Here is a 21,807-nt window from a genome sequence, read left to right as displayed (position 1 = left end):
CAGGTGAAGTCCCTCTACATCAAGTGTGTACATTAATGATCCCATTCAAATTAAATTTTTGTTGATCAAACACTGGATTCTTGATCTTCGTGTTTGCATACAAATATTGATTCTGCGATAAGAAATAATGAGTTCAATGTTTTAGGGATGATATATTTCAGATTTGTCTATAAACTTGGCAACTGATAGCATCCCAAAAAAAAACGTTTGAAAAAAAAAAGGAATTTGATATCCTAAACAGATTTTCTGAGGTTTAAAAAGTCTACACACCCCTGTTCAAATGCCATTATTTTTTATTTACAAATGATACCATTACAACTTAATGGATTTAATAAAAAATAACTGACATATCGAAGCAAAAATAAACTGAGATAATGTGGTTGCACAAGTGTGCACACCCTCTTATAACTGGTTCTATTTTATTTGGCTGTTTAAAATGCACAGACAACATGGAAACTCGTTAAAAGGGAGTCAGCTCACGCCTTGTCAAAGCACACTTACAGTTACACACATTTACAGTTTCTTCATAGTTCCGTATGACTCAAGTCTGTTTTTCTCCCAAAATGTCACGGCAATGTGTTAAATGTTGAAAAGCACAAACAGCAACTGATTAATGTCCTTGACATTTAAAAACAGCATTAGGCAAAAGAACACTATACAATTAAGTGCAATCGGTGTGTGCGTGTGTGTGTGTGTGTGTGTTTGTTTGTGTTTGTGTAGTGTGTGTGTGGGGGGGGACTTGTGTCCTCTCAACATTCGCATCTTAAGTGATCTCAAGCAAGGCAGCCATCTTCCAGGTGTCCAAAATTGCTGTCGGGGATGAGCAAAGTAGCAATAAAAAAAAAAAAAAAGTAAATGCTCTCCAGGAAGATCAAATCATCTTCATGTTGAACTTGCGGGCACCGCCCTGCCCTCCGGTGGTGGCTGGCCCGTCCACCTTTCGGAAAGAGTATTCAACGGAGAAATTATTTTTGTGCTGTCCTCTCCCGCGACTCCACACAAAGAGCAGGATGAAGCAGAAGAGGACAACCCCCAGGAACATGATGCAGCCCATCGCTGTGGAGATCAGGATGGTCTTCAGGTCTAGAGTGAACTTGAGGAAAACTTTGGTGTCGTTCAGGTTCGTGTCGTTAAGATCCCCGGCGTAGTAGGTACGATTAGCCATGAGGGCGGCATCGAGCGGCAGCCCGCTGACTGTGAGTGTTGCAAAGTACGTGTCGTTCCCTCCAGCGTTGCTCGCAATGCAGATGTAGGTTCCGGTGTCCATCACCTGGGCGTACCTTATTTCCAAGGTGCCTTCCTTTAACACCGTCAAGCGGCCGCTGCTCTTTGTAGTGATTCGACGCCGCTGCGGAGATATCCAGAAGATCACCGGCGTGGGCTCGCCGTCCGCCCTGCAAACGAAGGACACCACCTGCCCCTCGCGAGCGGAGATCTGCTGCAATTTCCTGTTTCGGATTTTGGGCTTCTGGCAGGTGAAATGCTCAAAAAGAGCGGAGTCGGAGAAAGCGCCCAAAGCCCGGCCCTGCACCTCCAAGGGCGTCATACACACCGGGGAGGCGTTGTCAAAATTCAGTGTCTTCCTGCGCTGAAGGATCCAAAGCAAGCGGCAGTCGCAGGCCAGAGGGTTGCCGTCCAATCGGAGGGTCTCCAGAGTGTTGACCGACTGGAAGGCTCCTTCCTCCAAAGTCACCAAGTTGTTAGCGGAGAGGTTCAGCAAGCGGATTTGTCGGAGACCGCCCAGGGCGTACGGCTGAACTGTTATCATCCTGGTGTTGACCAGATGCAGCTCCTTCAACCGGAGCAGGTCTCGAAGCGACCAAGACTCCAGAACCGAAATAGGGTTGAAGGATAAGTTGAGGGTGGTTAGGTGGGAGAGACTTCGTAGGGCCGATGTGGGCACGGAGGTGATGTTGGTGTGAGTGATGGACAGCCATGACAAGTTGAGACCCTGGAGGCTATGGGGGGTGATGTACTCTAAAAAGGGCCAGTGATCAATCTCCAGGCCCCTCAGGTTTCCCAGCTTACGGAAGTTCTGGTCCTCTAAGGTGGAGATGCCGAGGTAGCGAAGCCGCAGGGTGACCAAGTTGTGAAGGTACGACAAAGACTGACTGGAAACAGAAGTCAAGTTGCACCTCTCGATGGTCAACTCTCTCAGTGTCACCAGACCCAAAAAGGCCTTGTTGGAGATATAGACCAGATCATTGTCTCCAACTTCCAGGTTCCTCAGATTCTTTAGATCTTGGAAAGTAAAATCCAAAAGAATCACAAGTTTATTCCCACTTAGGTCCAGAGAGGTGAGATTTGAAAGGTGTGAGAAAGCCCCTATGGGGATCAGTTTCAGTTGGTTCCCCCTCAGAGAAAGCGACTGTAGGTTCTGGAGACTCGAAAAGGCATTCGGTTCCAGGACGCTGATCATATTCTCACTGAGATCCAGCTTCTCCACGTTGGGAAAGGACAGCAGGTCGCCTCGCTCCACCCAACGCAGCTTATTTGCACTCAGGTCCACGATCTTGGTGTCCACCGGGATTCCATCCGGCAGGGCAGACAGTCGCTTACCGTGGCAGGAGACAGTCTTGAGTTTGGCCACGCACTCGCAGCGTTGAGGACATGCTTGTCCCCGGGCAGGCCATACATGGCGCATCACCAGCAGGATGAAGAACGGCAGGAGCCAACTCACATCCTGTCTGAGGATGACCCCCATGGCACCCCTTCTTCCGCCTCCTCCTCCTCTGAGCTACAATCACTGGGCCAAACACCTGAGAAGACAAGATGGAGGGAACTAGGTTAGTTAACATGAAAGGATATTACAAAGAAAAAGCATGGTCGTCGAAGAAAACTAAGAAGCTAGGCTAACTGTTAGCTTATCGGGCTTAACTGGCTAACTAAGTCTGTGGCTCTGCTAAAATCAAACTTTAGCTAGCTTAGTCCAAACATAGCATTGCATTCTATCCAGGTTAGCTTCGACAATTTGTATAAATCTGATCTTCTGATTACACATAGCGATCAAAACAACATCAATCGCTATGCTACTTCGCAAACTGACCTATCACAGCAGGTGTGAAGCCGGCAGTTTACGGCTTGCAAATAGCTAAAGGCCAAAAGGCCAGTGATCAAAGCGTGCCAGTCTGGATATATATCACATACAACACAACCCAACTGAGACGCGTACAATACTAAACTCTTCCTTTTATATCCATCGTGCTGCGGATTGATGTTTGCACATCCTTTTATATGCTCAACCCTCCCGAAATATCACCAGACACGCTTTGAATAGTGTGTTGAAATCTCCAAGGACAAAAAATAGAGACAAATGCTTTTAATGAGCAGATGAGTTTGATACGATGCAGCGAAAAAGGAAAGCGGCTTGTACGAGCGTTTAAAATGATCACCTGCTCCCGTTTCGGACGACTTAATAACTCCTTCAACGTCAGGCGGTAATTTGCAATTCATCTTGACTCAAAGTTGATTACTATTCAGCCTGGAATGAAATTATATGAAAATGCAAGCAGAGCTGTCTGATGGAGGGGGCGGAGCATGGGGACACAAAAATGGCAAAAATGTTTTTTTCAGGAAAGCTATCACTCTCCAGCTCGATTTTCTTTCATATTCTCTTTAACTAGAATCCATCTTGCAAATGTGAAACATGTCAAAGGTACTGCCATGATTTATTAGTCACATTCCCACACGAGCTGGTCAGAAGGTGCCCGGGGCTCGGTCCCAGCAGAAGAGAGCGATGTTGACACATTACGTTACATCAGCGCTCACTCAATTGCTGGTGACAGAATAACGGAACCAAAGAGTAACTGGACCTGACACTGTTTTGTTTATGCGGCTAGTCGGAAAAAATAAACCCACAAGTTCCTCCAACATTTTTTTTCTCCCAAAATTACATTTTTAATTTTGAGTCTGAGACCGTGAAAATCATCAGAATAATTACCTGGGACATTTTTCTCCAATATTTCCACCCTCAGGGGATTACTAGATCTACTTCATCTAACCTTTGCTTTGACGCTAGCAGCCGGCTGACATTTGTTTTTTTGGTGTAAAATCTTGGCCGTGTAATAAGAGTCTGACATTCACCTGTTCCTAATAATCTGATGAACTTTGATGATACCCACAATGCCGCACCCACCCCTTTCCTATACTACACAAAATGTCTTTCAAGAGCATATCTGGTAATCATTGCTCGTTAATAAATTGAGTTGGGGTCATGGGGTCGGACAAGTAGGACGTCAAAGTGTGTGACGCAGAAGGACCCGATACCTGCACAGTGTACACGATCCCGACTGTCTGCACGCGCACGTTTGAAAACGAACCCCGCGTGTTGACATTTGAAATACTCTTTTCATATCTTGGAATAATAATGAGCACACAAAGTTCACTTTGCATATAGAGATCGACAGCTATGACTGATGTTGTCATGGTAACGGGTTCATACGCGCTTCACTGTTGAGGCCGTAATCAGAAATTGGACAAGGAGATATTCCTCAAACGACAGAGGGAGAATGGTGCGTAAAATGTCGTCAGAGAACAGATGCTGTCACACATGTGACTGAACATTAAACCGCCTTGCGATGACAATTAGTTCAGTTACTTGAAACGGAGTTCTCCAAATAACCACATGTGGCAGCCATCTGTTCTGGCAAATTACCAGCACTGCTTCTAAAATATTTTTTGTTACGCACCCCAGGAAGAAATTATTTTGCCCCCAACCCTATAATTAGTATCAATGACACCACCACTGCCACCTACTGGAGTGGATGTGCAGTTACACTTGATTTGGCAAATTTGAAAAAATTAAATATGGGATCACACGCGTTTGAGTGGGACAACATTACACTCGAAACCTCACTCTTCATCCATCTCTGTTCAGCTTTCACGTTCATTCGCTCTCAAAATACAACATTGCACACACACACACACACACACACACACACACACACACACACACACACACACACACACACACACACACACACACACACACACACACACACACACACACACACACACACACACACACACACACACACACACAGAGCCCGCCTGCATCTGTGTGTCGTCTCCACCTGAACGCCTTGGTCGCCAACCACCTGCCAGTCCACCTGCTGTTCATTTGTTCTTCACAGATTTCTCTCCTTTTCTATATATTCTTGCTCTCTCATTTCACAGTCGTGCTTGGCAAACAGCTTAAAGGCGCAGAGGCAGGGAGTTTACTTTAAGAGCTCGCGTCGTCACTGCTTTTAGGGCTATTTACCTGCGTTAGCACGCACGTTAAAAACGCGGGCGACAGACAGATGGCGGCGGATTTTTCACACATTTTGAAGAGTATTATGTGAATTAACTGAATATCCACCCAAGCTGTACATACCTTCACAGACCACAATATTAGGGACACCTGCACCAACACAAGAGCTGAATCAAAACAAAGTTATTAACAACAACAAGAAAATAATGCTTGGAGGTGTTAAAAAAATAATAACTTGATTTCGATTTGACAAACTGAATCGAATTGTTACACTTCAACAAGCTCAGGGCGGCTCCAGTGGTTAGAGGTCGTGAATTTGAATCTCGGCTGTGTGTAGTTTGCAAGTTCAATCTAACCTTTTTTATTAGATTATGAAGCTTCCCCGCGGCTCCTTGCATATTTAAGACACTAATAAAAAAAAAAAAAAGGATAATTGGGATGTCATCGGAGGGTGTAATTAAACCGTAAATATTACAGTCAAAAAGACTTCATCAAAGTGTCCAGTGTGTCCTTTTGACCGTCGTACAGTTTTCAAATGAGCAGCACCATCATTAGCATCGAAGTTGACTTGTAGGTGACTTGGCGCTTTACCTTCCCATCAAAACATTAAAGGGCAAAACTGTTGAGGCTTTTTTTAATGACATACAGTATCCCAATGGAGCTGCAGCCAGATAACAAAGTGGGCAGTTTTTTTGAACCGCATCATTCAAACACTGCAGTGAGAGATGAAGAGAGCCTGAGAGGGAGGGGGAGGACTGTCTTTCAAGTACAAGTTGAACAGCAACAGACAGACACATTTAGACAGTAGAGTGGGCAGTGAATCTGCAAGGGGGAGTGGGAATCATTTATTTGCATCTCAACATGTGCTCCAGTATCCACAAGGGTTTAACTGCACCAACATTATAGTTAATAATTCATATGTATATTTCAGGCTGGAGTACTTAAAAAAATACATAATGTGTCATATTTAATGAGAGAGGAAAGCTACATTCGGTTATGCATGTACACCTAATGTGGTGTGTGAAGTTTTCCTTCCACGTTCAATCGGGAGAGTAAAATAACTCCGATTGGCATGTGATATTGGGCGAGAGAGTGCGGAGAAGGTCTGATCAGAGTGTCAGGAAAGGAACGCCGCCGCAGGTACACGACGAGGCAGACAAATGAGCAGGAAGCTTGCTCGGGAGTGTGCGTAGGTGTCGGTGAGCAAAAAAAAATAAAAATGGCTCAGAGGCCGAGGCGCAACGTGCTCCGGGGCTCTTCAAATGGCTGCTCTCACACTGCGTTCTCGCGTGCCCACTCGTCGCTACACTCGCACGACGACTGTACAGTGTGTGCGTCTTATGTGCTGACGAATCCCTAAGAGGAACACGTTAGTCATTTACATGGAGGGTGGTCGTTGCCTGTGTCCATCAATCTGCAAGGCCCTGCAGGCACTGACATGAGCTCACACACAATACACATGCACACTACCACACACTGGCTGGAATTAGAATACAATACGGCTCACATTTCTGCTCGACAGGTAGGAATGGAAAATGGATGAGGGACATTGTCTGAAAGCTAGCCACACTTTTGCTTAAAGTCACCGTTGAGCGGGGGGACAAGTGAGACAGTGTGTGTTATTCAAGAGGAGACTGTGGGCAGTCTGAAAATAAATAAATATAAATAAATATCAATATAAATAAATATAAATGAACATAAATAAATGAATAAATAATTAAATAAGAAAAAATAAACACGAAAGGTCTGCTGCTACCAACTATGGCGTATAATACATCAGCCATCAACTCGACTCGGTACCCCTGGTTAACCACATCCTAAAAAAATAAACTCCTCATACCTGCTTGTGGGAAAGCTTCATTAGTGAGTAAATCTGTGCAGTCACGCATCGTAACAAGGAGCATTAAAAACCAGGATGGGGGAACCAACCACTTGGGTGCCAGAAAGACGACTCGGTTTTCATATTAAGAACCCGACTGATTGGAGCATTGTATGCGAATTAATATGAAACAGCACTCTAAAAAAGTCCCAAGTGGCTTCTTCATTATCATAATGGATCCTTAAAATGACTCCAGTGTCCAATAAGCAAGACGTGAGAGTGAAACCAGAGGACACAATGGGGGTGACTACCAACGTGTCTTGACAAGCACGCATGAATCTTTAATTAGAGGCAACTGTTTCAGAGCTTGTTGAGCTAAAGCCTCGGACCAGCGTCGGTTCAATAATGGAGGAAGTTACGTGGTACGGCGTGACCCGGGAAGGTTGACCTCGGCTACATAAATAATAGCGCAACAACAACACAAATGGAGCTTTCAAATTCAATAAACATATATATCACATTAAAATTTAGCATTGCCAATGTTGATGTTTTGGTTAGTTAGCATGCGGCTATCATTTTGTATTTAATTTCTTACGATGCAGTGCGGCAGTTCTGGATAAATGACATTTATTCTTGCAACTCCCACAAATTGAAATGAGATTATTCCAAACCCCAGCGAGGGATTGATCGGCAAATGTCTGAGCGTGTTCTATTATTCCCTTCAGAATGCACTTGAACTAAGGCGACCTTCTTTTGATAGATTATGCAAAGCGAGTCGCTAATACTCCAAAGTTAATATATATATTTAAAAAAAAAAAGAAAGTTGTCTTGATGTGAGTGTTTTGAAGCATCACTGTTTTCTATTAGCTGACATTACAGTCGACATCTACTGGAAACGTTCCCGTAGAACCTCATCGCTCCCAGCAAAGTCACTGCCAGTTACCACGACGGAGCCGAAGCAACGACGAGACGTAAAGCTCGACGGCGCTTCTCCGAGGAAAGCGCCGAGCGTCAGCGTAACGCACTCTGACACAACTTGGCCCGCTTTGAACATACGCGAGCGACCCTTTGCACTCTGCAAGTGTTGCAACACACTGACTTCCATTAGCTAATAAACCATCCCGCCCCATCAACTGAGAACTATTACACGGTCGGCAGACTTAATTGTTTTGGGAGTCTCCCCCGTGAGACGTGAAAGATTCCAATGAGCTGTCTAATAGTAATTAAAAGTCCATTCGTTAATCATAGGTAATATTTTCTCTAAAAATGAAAGCACAGAAAACAGATGCCACTTAACGACACAGACATAGCATGCATGCACTTGATTTACAGGACTGAAAACGGTCTTGGGCACACAACAAAACATCTTCCGGCCTCGTCACTCTTCTTGTCCTTTACGCACACTCAAGGTTGAGCGTCATAAGCCCGAGAGCGCTCTAAACCTTCTTGAAGCCTGCAGGCGCTCGCTGTCCTTTCTAGTCGGCTTTATTAACAGGATGTCTGTCCCTTTCTACTTCCTTCTGGCTGCCAATTAGACTGTAGTTATCAAGGGACAACAATGGTGCAAGACAGGGCAACTTTCTATTACTTCTAAAAGAATCACAGTACGGCCTGCAATTTGTTCCTTGGGAAGAAGTCATTCCAGATGCTAACTGTTGCCATCATCTAAAAACAATTAGCTGGATGTCAAATTGATTGCTAACATCCTGTGCGCTTTGCTAAGTGCAGTGTGAAAGGGGTTGCAATTTTTAATTTTCAAAATATAAGACAAAATCAACCACCAATGTTCAAACACAGTCCAGCAGTTTGTTAGAGGCTAGCGTGAGAAGCTAACATAGCATTCTACAAAGGCTTCTTGTCAAACAGCATGAACGGTATCACTACTTGAGCATTGTTTATAAAAAAGAAAAAAAAAAGACTATGCGCTGGCCTCACTTCACACTGACTTCCTTGGCGATTCCTTCCCCAACCTTTTTACAAGATTGCCTAGCGTCGAGTTTCAGGCGCTAATCTAAATAAGACCCCCGGAAGTCCCGCGAGGAAGCGGCCCCGACAACTTCGGCGAGGGAGTGTGGGTAGCGGTGCGCAAATTGAAAGTAATCCTGTGGTGTCGGCCGCTCGCGGTGCTGCCCGAGTGGCATCCATCCATAATTCATGGCTCGACGGCGGCGGCGGGGTGGGGAAAGTTGCGCGTGTGTAATAAAGCGGCACTGATGGAATCGCTGAAGGTCCCAGGTGTGAGGGGAGCGTCTGTTAAACGAGGCCAGCAGAAAGACTATTTCACATGGTGTCTACCAGCCGTGTGCCTGAAGACGATTGGCTGACAGCCACTGTCGTATCAAACTGACTGACAGACAGAATGATGCCAAAAAAACAGCACTCCGTCAATTACTACCAGCAAAGCCATTATTCAGCCTCATTCAATATTAAGACTTTGCTGGACAGCATCCAGTGCTGAAGGAGTGAGATGGTGGAGGGGATGATATCTGTGAAGATGCATCAGGAGGTGCAAGGTGAGGTATAGGAGAAGGCATTTTGAAGGGTGCGAGACAGACTGGCAGTCGGACAAAAAGCGATCCCGGGAGTTGTGTTACAGCCGGCGCAGAGAATATCTTTACCCGTCAGCTCGCCGCCGACATAATGCTTACACTTAAGCTCGAATGTCACAGCGTGGAAGCGGACATGATAGTCGTCGCCCCTCCGTATGAGCAGATACTGAAATTTGATGCGGGCTCCCATCAGCCGTAACACGGCGCCCTTTAACCTATTCATTCTCATCCGCTAAAGGCCGACTCTGCAAAGTGCTCGCTCGCCAACGAAGATGCCCTTGAAATGTCACACGAGGTGAGGATCTGGACAAAAGTGCGGATTCAGGATGACTGTTTGCAACTTCAAAATTATTTTAATGGTCTACATATCATCCGTGCTAGATCATCATGACCTTTGTGAGCTAAATTGGTGGCCAGGACATCTCGAGCAGAACTAAAATTACTGTTCAGGATTGTGTGAAGTCCTTACCAATAGGTCATATGTTAGCATAGTGCTAATAAAATTCGTTAGCATTAATCACTGAGTTACTATTTTTGGTTGTTACAGAAAATGGCTACGCATTGAAAGTTTTCGAAATACTGACAAGACTTTGCACATTCGAGCTCCTGGGACGCTTGCCTTGAGGTGGAAAACCAATATCCACAAGTGTCCCCAGTCAATAATTATCCCGATTTACATAAAGACCGCCAGCGTGAATGGCAGGATTAGCGCAGCTGGATGAAATGTGCCGAGCCGTCCGTTTTTGTCCGTCTTTCGTGGTCTGCTGTCCATATTTTGACTGGCCTACTTGAGCGACGCGCCCGCTAATCCTGCGCCGACGGGAGCTGCCAACGCCGCCCGGCTCGGCTTCCAATCACGCTTTGCTCACTTTTAATCTCGTTGCCGCTGAGATCCGAAGCGCAGAATTAGGGATGACCGGCAATTTCGGCTAGAATACATACAACTTATTATGAAGCAGGGCAAGGGCACAGGTAATGAAATTGGCTTATTTTGTGCTGAGGTACATCCAAGACAACTATTACTGGCTGCTATTTATATAGAAGTTTATATACAGAAACCATAAAAAATGTCTGCTTTTAAAATCAAAAGAACTAATTAGTTGTGGCAGCCTTTGAAGAGGTTTATGAATGTTGGCCTGAACCATTTTTTTTTTTAGCTGATAGGGGAATAAAAATGGTTTATTTACAGATATACAAAGATGAAATGCACCATGAATAATGCCGACTCATGACATGATCAGTAAAAAACATAAATAAAAAATCATAGAGAAGCTAGGCGAGATTCTCGTCAATGCCTACCGGTTGAAAATCGTTATTTATGTCGTTGGTAGGAAATGGTTGGAGTCTAGTGCGGTCAAGCCAACGTAAAATGTTTTGATGGGGGTTCTCATTAAAAGTTGTTGCTTTCTTGCAGCACATAAGGTGCTATAATATTGAAGTTTTGAAATACAGGAATGTTAATTTGTTGATTACAGAACGACAATCAAAGGCCGTATTACCGACAGGAGAAAAGATCACAGCTGCTACCGGTGCTTCATCTTCAAGCCTCACGTCACTCGCGGCGCAATCGTGATCTCGGCGTTTTGTCCACTTGAGTAATGAGAGGATGTTTGTCTGGAAAAGCGGCTTGTTTTCAACGCTACCAGACTGTATCTGTGTCACGTCTTCGGAGAGATTGGCTCACGCAACACAGAGCTCGGGATCGGAACGATAGCGATGAGTGCAGGCGTTGACCTTTAAACACGTTAAGTAAAGCGGAGCGCCGTGGCCAAAGAAAAGGGAACAACAAAAGTGCAGCGAGGAGAGATGTCGCTTCTTTGTGACAGCGAGAAGCCGATATGTGAAATACTTTGGAGAAGGTGATGAGGGATTACGTATCCTGACAGAAACACGCGGGGAGGAGAACCGACAAAATGGGTTGCGAGGCGCTTTGAGTCGAGCAAAACGGCAGCCATGCGTGCACGCTGTGGCTCGAGTGGCTGACAGTTGCAACCTGTCATCTTTAAGAACTGTGGCGATGCGTCATGGCTGTCTGATTAATAAGGGAGCCCATTATACGGGGAGGTGGAGACCAAAAAAAAAAAAAATCAAAATCCAAAAGTGAATGTTGGCGCATGACGGCAGTTGTCAGCTTTGGTGACAGGAAACAGAAGAATGGAGGCCTGGAAGCAGATTGACAGAAAAAAAAACACTCAACAAATTCAAATTAGGTTTTGGTAGCAAGGAGGAAAAAAAAATAGAAGCAGGAAGGCGCATCAAGGAGGTCCAGAGGGAGAAATTTAGCCCAAACTAAAGTCGGAAATGCCAGTTCACGGGATGACCAATCTGCGTCACCGCGCCACTTAGAAGCAAACGACAAGATGGCGGCGATGCAAAGAGCCTCCCTGGAGGTAAAACCGAGGGGAGTCGAGTAATTGGGCCCCCGCCAGCATGTGAAACAGATCTGTTCTGACACAACAGGAACTCGGAGTCAGAAAAGCCCAACGAGAAAGTCTTTGCCATCGCAAATTATTTACGAGTTCCTCTAAGACGATGCGCTGCAACTACAGACAGAGTCAGGGAGTCAAAATAAAAAATAAAAAAATGGGGAAAAACAAAAGTGAGCGTGAGGCCGCGGGTGGGTGATGACAGCGGACCCGTCACGGGATCAATGAGTTTCTAAGAAATGAAAGCATGATGACAGCGTACGTGAGAGGAACCGAGCGGCTTTTGGACAGCGTCTGCCTGCAAGGGCTTCTGCCTCATGTCATCAATTCGAAATGTTGTCTTCACGTCCACTCATCCACTCATCAAGATCCTGAGCACACCTGTCATGTGCCAGCTATGTGACGGCACTCCGCCAAAGCACGTACTTGCTATTTATAAGATCACACTTGATGCTATACGGGCAAACATATGCAACGAGACTAGACAATTCATTAGGTACAGCCTAATGAGAATGAGTTCCATCAACAACATTTCAATTAATTCCAAACATTTTATTACAGTCATGCAGCAGCCTGCTCATTCAATTTTCATTTCATCTCCTTTTGCTGTGACAGTCCACTTGTAAAGTCACACATCTGGCACAAACAATCAAGCACTGGCGGAGCTCGAGGGGGCCCAGGGGGGGGACACTGCCCCCCCTCCCCCCCTCAGGCTTCACATATTGTGAATTTAAAAGAAATGAAAGGAGCCGTATTCATTGGCCGCGAAGCAAGTCATCTGTGTTCACGCCCACAACGGCGCAGACCGCGGCCTGAAATAACAAAGCCAGAAGAGAAAGTTGACAGAAGAATCCCAGTCGACTTCTTCTCAAACACTTTTGACAGGCAACCCAGATGAAGGAGGAAGAGGCGAGCGTGTGTCTGGATGTCCGTTAGGCACAATCTCATCACACCAGCCTGCCACGCTTAGGCACACACGCACAAGCGATGATATATTAGTTTCAACCATGCACAAAGAAAACAAGGGAGCGAGAGATTCAAGGATTTGACGGCCCTTTGAGACGACAGCTCGGGAAAAATATAACGCGTTCTTCACATAAGAGCACAATTTTAGTGTGTCATCAGATTACTTCAGATATATACAAAACTCATTTGCACACCAGAGAATAGGAATCTGCATATGTCCGCATAAGCTAGAAGCCATCGAATTTTTCCTAAAACCGAGTTATTGCAAGTAAAAAAACAACCAAAAGGTCAGCAGAAAATAGCAGCCTAGCGCCAATTAACATTTCCCTAACGAAGTCAAATGCGACATCTTTTTGGTCGGCTGGCAGCTGTTCTTTGTAAGCCTTTAAGGTAAGCTTTCAAAAAGGCCATAATGAAAACAAGGACTTTGCGACCGCCGCCTGACCTCTGCATCATTAAGCTGAACATGGAGGAGGACTAACATTTCAAATCCCCCACGGTCAGCAAATTCTCATGAATATACAGTCGACTTGCCGCGAGTGGGTAACGCTCTGTCAAGAAATTAGCCGTACAAACAAACGCAAATCGCAAGTGATTCTCGAGCGCATAAACTCGGCATGTGCTCTACTTAGTTTCACATAACTCTAACCACATTAAAGCACCATTATCAGCTTCTGTTTTGCGCACAATAGGATCAAATTTGGGGTGATTATATTTCAAGCAAAGACAAAATGAGCTGATAAGCCCTTGCGGTGTTTCTTCAACACGAGTCTAATCTGGGGCTGTAATTACATAATTGAAGAGCGCTGATTAAAGCGCTCTTACGCACGATGACGGATGGGCGAGACCGGAGTCGGCCTAGCGGACATACGAGTAGGTCGACAGGACAGTATGTCGTGGTTGCCAGGCTCAGCTGCTCCAAATGCGGTTGGGAAACCAAGTGGAAGGACTGAAAAGCCTTTGAGCAGTCATTTTAGCTCCAGGAGCCGCTATCTGTTAGCTTGCTAACATTGGTTGCTAGCTTACTCTCGGGCTGGGTTACTGTGGGCATCATATTGCAGGAAGCTGCCGTCTCCAAAATCATGTTTCACAAACTGCCGCTAAGAAGGCAAAAGTGAGAATGGCACTTTGATCTAATTTTGTTTTATTCATAGATTTGACTCGCTAAGCATGGCTCAAATGCTGCGATTATGGGATGGAGGAAGACGACTTTCAAGTATGGATTGGCACTGGCTCGGAGCCAGGCTGTTGAAAGGCAAGTGTCGGGAATAGCCGCATCCAGATGGCGAGGCGGGCAGGCGGGCGGGCGGGCGGGCGGGAGCCGCGTATTCCCGTCATCGTGGCCCATCTGCGCTACACAATATATTGTTTTACGGCTGCTTAGTCACAGCATTTCAATCTGCCAGGCAGCAGCTTTGGAAGCGCATAAAGTGAAATGAACTGGAGACAGCAGCAACAACAACAGCAAGTTTATCATACCGGAACAGCACTAAAACTAGACTACCTATTGTTTTATACTCACCTAGCGGGAGCGTTGGTTTTAAGCGGACCTGGCGGGTGACATCAATCACAAGTCTGAGTGTGAGTGTCTGGGTGTGAGCTGGGGTTGACAGCAGCTCCTGTGAGTGAGTGTGCTCATTTTGTTTGTGCTAAAAATAACCCAGAAAACTACATTGGCAGCTATGGCTCTCTTTTCCCGCATGCCAGGCTCCACCTGAATAGCTATTCAGTATAAACGCATAAAAATTATGGTCCGTGGTTGGAACGTTAGTCAGAAGACCTTGTAAATTGCATTCTGCGTCATGCATTTTTTCTCCTTCCTTGCAAAGGACAAGCTATTTTTGTTTCACGGTTTATTACATTAATATAAAATATATTGTCAAAACAAACCGTAAATCCCGAAATGTCTGAGTGACTAAGATGCCACGCGAAATTTATTTGTATGTCTACAATTTGTCTTTGGACTTGGTGAAGCAGCATGTGACTCTTCAAATTATTTTAGTGTAAGTCTAACCTATAAGACATTTACAGTATGTACGTATTATAAATTCAATGTCGCTTATTAATACAGATTAATTTATTGCTTGTTTGTTCGTTCGAAAAAAAAAAAACATGGGAAGAGGATCTCGAAAAAAATTGCCATATTAAATAATAAATGCAATATTGATTCTTTTTCTAAATGGCTCAGTCCTAATTAGGAGTAGCTAAATGTGTCCGCTTCCCATTGGAGTCATTACATAAGGGCAATATGAAATATGCAGTACGCGAAACCAGTAGGATTTTTTCCTTTACCCGAGCGCCCCCCCCTCCCTCCCTTAGCTGACCTGCAGCTTCAGAGCCCATCAAGCCGATCCCGTCCGTCAACACTTGACACTCTCGAGTTGAGCCTGACGGCCATGCACTTCAAAATATTAAGTGCGAATTTGGGCTCCGCTGGAAGTTTCGGCGCTGCGTCGGTTCGTCAAAAATAAGCTGTGGTGTATTCATTTTTCATGTAGGCTAAGATCGTTATGAATAATGTAGGCGACGCGTAAATTGCATCATTGCAACATAGCGAAAACACACGAGGACTCCTCACAGATGATAGAACTCTGCGACATTCAGCACGGGAGAAATTAAATATATGAGGTGCAAAGCCAATGCAGTACTATCTAAACACTCTCTTGATTGCTTCCATTTTTTCATTAGCCTCAGATCCAAGCCCAGGGGTAAAGTAGCAATTTTGGAAAATCTAATCTAAAGTGATAAAATTATAAAATATTCAAATTCTCTGTGCATGGTTGAAGAAGGAAAGTCCATTAAAAGTAAATAACATAAGAGCAGAAATATATCAGGATGGGGTTTCATTACGAAGGTGACTGCATGGAGGTTCCGGCACCATCCGAGCGGTTTAACGGCCTTGGAGCGGCGGCCATCCGGCTGACTGTCAAACCTTTACAACGCGGCCACGGGAAAGTCACTCCGAGGCTCTAATTTCAGCAGGAGTAGCATCGGCGGCCTCGTCTCTCGTACGGCGCGTGCACGTGTGTTTTACTGCCGCCGTAAAGCTGAAAACAATGCAGCTTGGCAGCGATATCGTTAAGTGGACTTAATGTGGCTCTTGAGCGCCGCTGACAGCTTTATGCGCAGCCGAGGGGATCAGAATGAGAAGAGCGGGGTGAAGAAATGGACGAGGGGGGCGCCCGCCGTTCCACAATGCGCTCTGAAGCACTAATTGACCCGTCAGCAGACATTTTATTACTGACATCATCAGTGCACCCCGCCGCTCCGATTGCGTTCATTCCAATCGCGACTTTGCCCCGCAAAGCGGCATTCGCGGCTCCTGACAGCTGGTTAACGACCCGTAACGTCACGCCACGACAAAGTGGGGCGGATAATGACATGCCGAAGCTGTCCGGGACACCTTCAATCAAAATGAGAGGTGGCAGTGGCTCAATCCACAAGAACTTGGCTTGGACTCTGTCGCTGACCAAAACAGAAGCATCAGTTCAAGTCAGATTTGGAATATATCGGTCAGGAGGCTTCGTAGAACACAACACCGATGAAATACGAGGCGGAGCTAGAGGGGGTGCCGCGGGGGCACGAGCCGCTCCTGGAAAGTGCTTGGACCAGGTGCCAGGCCAATTAAATGACTTTTGGGTATTTTCAGATTTTTCCTGGAATTTCTTTACACATTTCCATCCATCCCTGATAAAGAACATGTATTGATGTTTCATAAGCATTTTTTGAAGAATTTTTGGGTTTGTAATTTTTATTTTGTTTTGCGGATATCCTTGTACCACCAACGCTTTCTTTCCCTTTCTGGGATAGCCGAGGCTTTGCTCAAGGGCACCCCATTTTATGTTTCCTACAGTTCCAAGTATACTAATGACTGCTCTGTCCGTAGCGTCGGTCAGCTTCGGAAGCACATCACCACATCGACAGGGACATTAGTTAAACCCTCACAAGGGAGGGGGCACAGATGCCATCAATCAATACAATACAGATACTGTAGTGTTGCTCTTTTCTGGAGGAGGGGGCGGGGGGTTGGGGGGGAAGCAATCAGCATCATAATTCCCTTTGGTGCTAAATGCATAAAGTGTCCCGAAGCTTTCGAAAGGGACGTGAAGAGTCTGCCTCGGATATGTCACAGCCACTGCAGGGATCCATCCAAAAACTGTACCGCCTTCACATCATTAAAGTATGATTGAGAGCTGCTGGCTGACGACGCACACACTAACGCCGACACACGTACATTTTCAAGAAGCAAAGAAAAAAAAAAGGAGGGATGGTGGAGGAAGCGCAACAAAGTGGCTGAGACTCGTCTTATGATAATACGAAAATCGGAGCGAGCGTGTGTAAAAAGTGTGCCAAATACAAGCAAGAGGCTCACCCAGGACGGGAACTTGAGCGGCGCTCCTTCCACATCTGCAAGCTGCTGCGATGCTGTGATGTTGTTCTCTCGGAGCAGCTCTCTCGATCGCTCTCTCTCCTCTAGCGCTTTCCAAAAGAAGCCCCCAAGCTTCCTCTTGCTTTCTCTCCTGTCGGCGGGGGGCTTCTCCTGCTCGTCGTCTCCCGGCGGGCTTCGCGCCTGGGCGAAGCGGTGAGGGGCAGCCACCGGCGGCTCGGACCGATGCTGGTTTGCATGTGTGTGTAGGAGTGTGTGCGTGCGTGCGTTTTTGAAACAGGACCCTGCTGCTGTTCAGTGAGGCTCATCTGGTCGCTCTCTCGCCCCCTCCTCTCTCTCTCTCTCTATTTCTCTCAATGTGTGTGCTGCATTCAAGTCCTACAAGGCAGACGGGAAAACAAGCTTTCAGTATTCATCTCACTGTTGACTCCTGTATGGAGAACTTCTGCATTTGCACCTCTGCATGTGTGTGAGAGTGCGTTAACATGGATGACTGAGTCCTTAAGTGAGCAATCAACAAGTTTGCCACATGAAATGATCTAGTTTGACTTAATTAGTTCAGAAAATTATTTCTTGACTCCAAAAATGGACCTTTGTCATCTACAATGCAACACAGAAAGAACCATGTGATTGTACTCACCTGACATACTTGGTAGTGGAAAACATCTTGTGTGAAAGCTAAAAAAAAACAATAGTTCATTATATACGTCTACAACACACACTGCTTCATAAAAAAATATATATATATCCCTGCCGACAAGCATACTATTCTTGTGAATAACAAATGTTAGCTCAATGACACAATCGATACAATATCAATGTTAGAAGATGGCAAAGATGAATAAAAGAACAAGACCCGCGTGACTACATTTGAATTTAAGCTAGCTCGTAAAATGTGCATAAAATTACCCTCATTAAATAAATGAATAATGAGCAAGTAAGGACCGACTTACCGAGCGCAGATGTAGCAGCAGCTCAGCTTCGAAAGAGTCTTGTGACATCATCTCCGAGGATCTTGTGACCGAGGGTCGCGTAGCAATAACGATTCAATTTGATTTATTGAAATGAGGTCATGTTAAAAGCAAACAATGGCTTTTGCATGAACAAAAAAAAAATTGGAAAAGGGGCACAGTTCAATCTGGGTTTTTTTTGCGGCTATGTTTTGGGCTGCTGCATCTTGCAGTGGAAAAACAATCAATGGGCTGCAGACTCCCATCAATTACAGTGCAAACTCTTTGGACTCAATATTCCCACAGGAAACAATGGAAACACAATCAATTCCCACCCAACTATGGCCATCATAACAAACTTTCTTCACCCTCTAGACAAAATTTTCTAATGCATCTCTGTGTGCACCTTTTGTTAACTTTGGTTCTGGTCGTCTGGAGAAAAAAAAACGTCTCTTATTCTACAGGCATCCTCACAAATCGGCGCCTGAGGCGGTGCAGGAAAGTCGCATTCAGGTGAAGATGGAAGCTGCGCCATGTTTCATCACGTCCCCATAAGAGCATCAACATCCCTTTTGTCCCTATTTACTCGTCTTTTATCGCTACTGTGTCACGTTGTAGCCGTTATTGTTCTTTCTGGCACCCAAAGAGGTGGCGGCCCGACTTTGTTGTGTGCTGACCTTCACGAATGTCCTCCGCTCTTTCCTCAAGAGGCTCCCTACAGTAAGGCACAGTATTAATAATCCCCCCAGGACCTGGCCCCGGCCCCCGCACACACTAAGCAGGCTAAGCACGCGTGCTTCCCACATGCTAGCATCCTTCCAGGAGCTTTCCCAGCTTGCATAATGCACCGGCACTATTCGTCAGTAAATTATTGAGCGGGCGCATGTTGATAAATACAATATACATAAAACATGAAGGCAATGCGCCTTGATAACTGCGCAGGTTGAAAAAGGCTGTGCGTCAACTCTGGACTCAAAAGTCGTTTGTCAGTTTCAAAGTGCCCTTATTACTTTCACCCGTGCCTCATGTGAGAGCTGCAATCAAGGGGAAATGCCGTGCTGCATTTGGAAACGACTGGAATATTTTTTTTTTTATGCTTCATATCTTATGGAGGACGACCTACAGAAATTGTACACAACATTTTATCAGGAAACTATATATCGTCACGCAATGATTATTCATCCATGACTTGGCAGCTTAGTACCTGTGTGCAATTTCCTTTTGACAGCTCAGGAGGGATTTTGGCAGGGGCACATTAGGGAGACGGCGGCTCTGGACTGAAAGCGTGGCCCGCCTCTTTGGCTACACACACATTATGTGTGTGTTTTTGTTGAATTTTTAATAGTGTAGAATTGTGTTTTTGGCAGGGCATGCCGAAGGCCGCAAGATAGCGTTTTGTAACAATGTTTCTGTCAGTACGACATCAAAATGGATTCGATAGACAACTTGACAAAATGGACGCCTGTATTTAGTTTTGCACCATTTGTGTTCAATATCTTAGATGGTCTGTGGTATTTGGTGTCATTTGTTAGCATTTAGCTGACTGGGCTACGCTATGTGATCATTTTAAATATTTTGTTTGGGGTCTCCTAAAACAAAAAAAGACGATGTTGGAAGTACGAGGATTCCGCACAACGGCAGCAATATTAACAAAGTTAATTATCTTTTGACTTATTATTTAATGATCGTGTAACTGGAATGACAAATGAAACATGACCTTGAGTTAATAATATAACGCGTGTGTGTGTTTGGGGGACTTGAATTGAAGTATCAACTGTCAGTGTGTTGAATGGCGATCAAATAGCAGCCGACATTGCGATCGCACGCTGGCTAAAAACAGGCCGCAAAGGAAGTCTTGACGAGTTGTGTATTAGCGGGCGGGGCTTGTGGAGCAGCCGTGTGTGCTTACCTACTTTCCATGCACGCACACAAACAGTTTCAAGTTGAGGAGTGTGTCCTTGATCCCAGCCGCCCCATGCCGTGCGTTGCCCATCTGGCCTTCGGCTGCGGAGGCGCGACCACTGTGACGGCACGCTGAAACATACAACAGACACACTACTGAATCATATGCGTGTGTGTGTGCGTGAGTAATGTGCCCGCCACGCCGTTCGTTAGCCTGTAGGCAAGGCGAGCTCAGCTCAGAGTTGGCACATGCACTTCACAAACACGGCAGACGTTTTCTTGGGCGAGCGCCTTCGTCACGGCACCGACACATGCAAAACACGCACGCAAAGAAGGGACGTGAGCAATCACAAAAAAAAAAAAAGTCACACTCATTTTTACACTATGAGATGATTATGAGTGTGGAATGACCCGAACATGAATTGGATGTGTGATTAGCCTTTCGACACCTTTCCTTCACAATGACGGGAATTTTGCATGGCACGGCCAGACAAAGGCAGAGTGCCGCTGGGTGTTTGCGTGTTGTTGTTTTGCGTGTGTAGGTTTGTCCCACGCCTACTGGCCCGGACGGAGGTTAGTGAGTCACCAGAGATCAGTCCAAGCAGGAGTAACAACAGCGAATCCATGGAAGTGGATTAGTGGGGTCGTGAAGTGGAGAGAGGATAACGGCAAGAAAGAAAGCCTTGAGGGAGATGTGTGGGCATGCGGGGGGGGAAGTTGACTTCCTCCTGTGAACTGATGGATGAAGATGTCGTCAGCAAAAAAATAACCATGACTTTGTCTTGAGACTTGGTGTAGTCTCATGCGGCTCATTGCCCAAGGCGATTCTTGTACACTGTGTTCCGTTGGTTCAGCCGGTGTAAAATGTAAACAATCAGATTTGATTATCTATGAGGTGGCGAGATCATTAGTACAGGTGTAATGCTAACTAGATGTGATGTCACAATATTTAGTGTTCGCTTCATATTGCTAACATTAACATAACATGAGCGGCATGTTTTTGGGTCAGCGCCAGTTCTGTGACACCCGAGAGATGTCCGTCGGCCTTTCGGGCCATGTCAGTGGGTCAACGGGAACAAAAGCGCCGGTGGCGTCCCGCCAATGTCAGCAGAGACGCACATAGGACACATGTCTCACGCGCGAGACGCAGCTGTCATTAAGGCAGATTAATTTTGTGTTTAACGTCTGCTCTGGACGACAGCATGCTAGCCTGATGGATGGAGTGGCACTTCAATGAAATGTTCAATAATTGATTGTTGGCATGGAGGGCTGGAAGAAAGCAGCAGGTGTGCGGGGAAATAAAATGCCTAGTCATGGCAGGAGGTTGGAAAACAACTTTAAAAGAATCTCTTGAGAATCTTTCGAAAACTTGCCATTCCTTTTATAATGCTTTATTTTGAAAGCACATATGCAAAGAGGTGCGAGAGCGACAAAAAGATGAAAAGTGGAGCGACATGAAAACCAGAATGAGAAGAAATGACCTGACAAAAAAGTGCAGCGGTGGGCGGCGCGACTCCAAATGAAAAGGCTCTCACACATCATGAAGAAAAACAGCCA

At 45.5% G+C, this 21,807-nt stretch overlaps 1 protein-coding gene across 1 annotated transcript; it reads right to left on the bottom strand.

Moving 5' to 3' along the window:
- Nucleotides 1–806: 806 nt before the first annotated feature.
- Nucleotides 807–17,737, bottom strand: lingo3a (leucine rich repeat and Ig domain containing 3a). The gene is made up of 2 exons (XM_037250270.1): nucleotides 17,384–17,737; nucleotides 807–2,759 (listed from the first exon to the last, which is right to left on the bottom strand). The coding sequence occupies exon 2, from the start codon at nucleotides 2,702–2,704 to the stop codon at nucleotides 872–874; it is 1,833 nt and encodes a 610-aa protein (XP_037106165.1). The 5' UTR covers nucleotides 2,705–2,759; nucleotides 17,384–17,737; the 3' UTR covers nucleotides 807–871.
- Nucleotides 17,738–21,807: the final 4,070 nt, after the last annotated feature.

This window comes from Syngnathus acus, chromosome 4, assembly GCF_901709675.1.
Source record: "Syngnathus acus chromosome 4, fSynAcu1.2, whole genome shotgun sequence".
NCBI lineage: Eukaryota > Metazoa > Chordata > Actinopteri > Syngnathiformes > Syngnathidae > Syngnathus > Syngnathus acus.
Note: the sequence above shows the minus strand (reverse complement) of the source record. Positions and strands in the feature narration are given on the sequence as shown.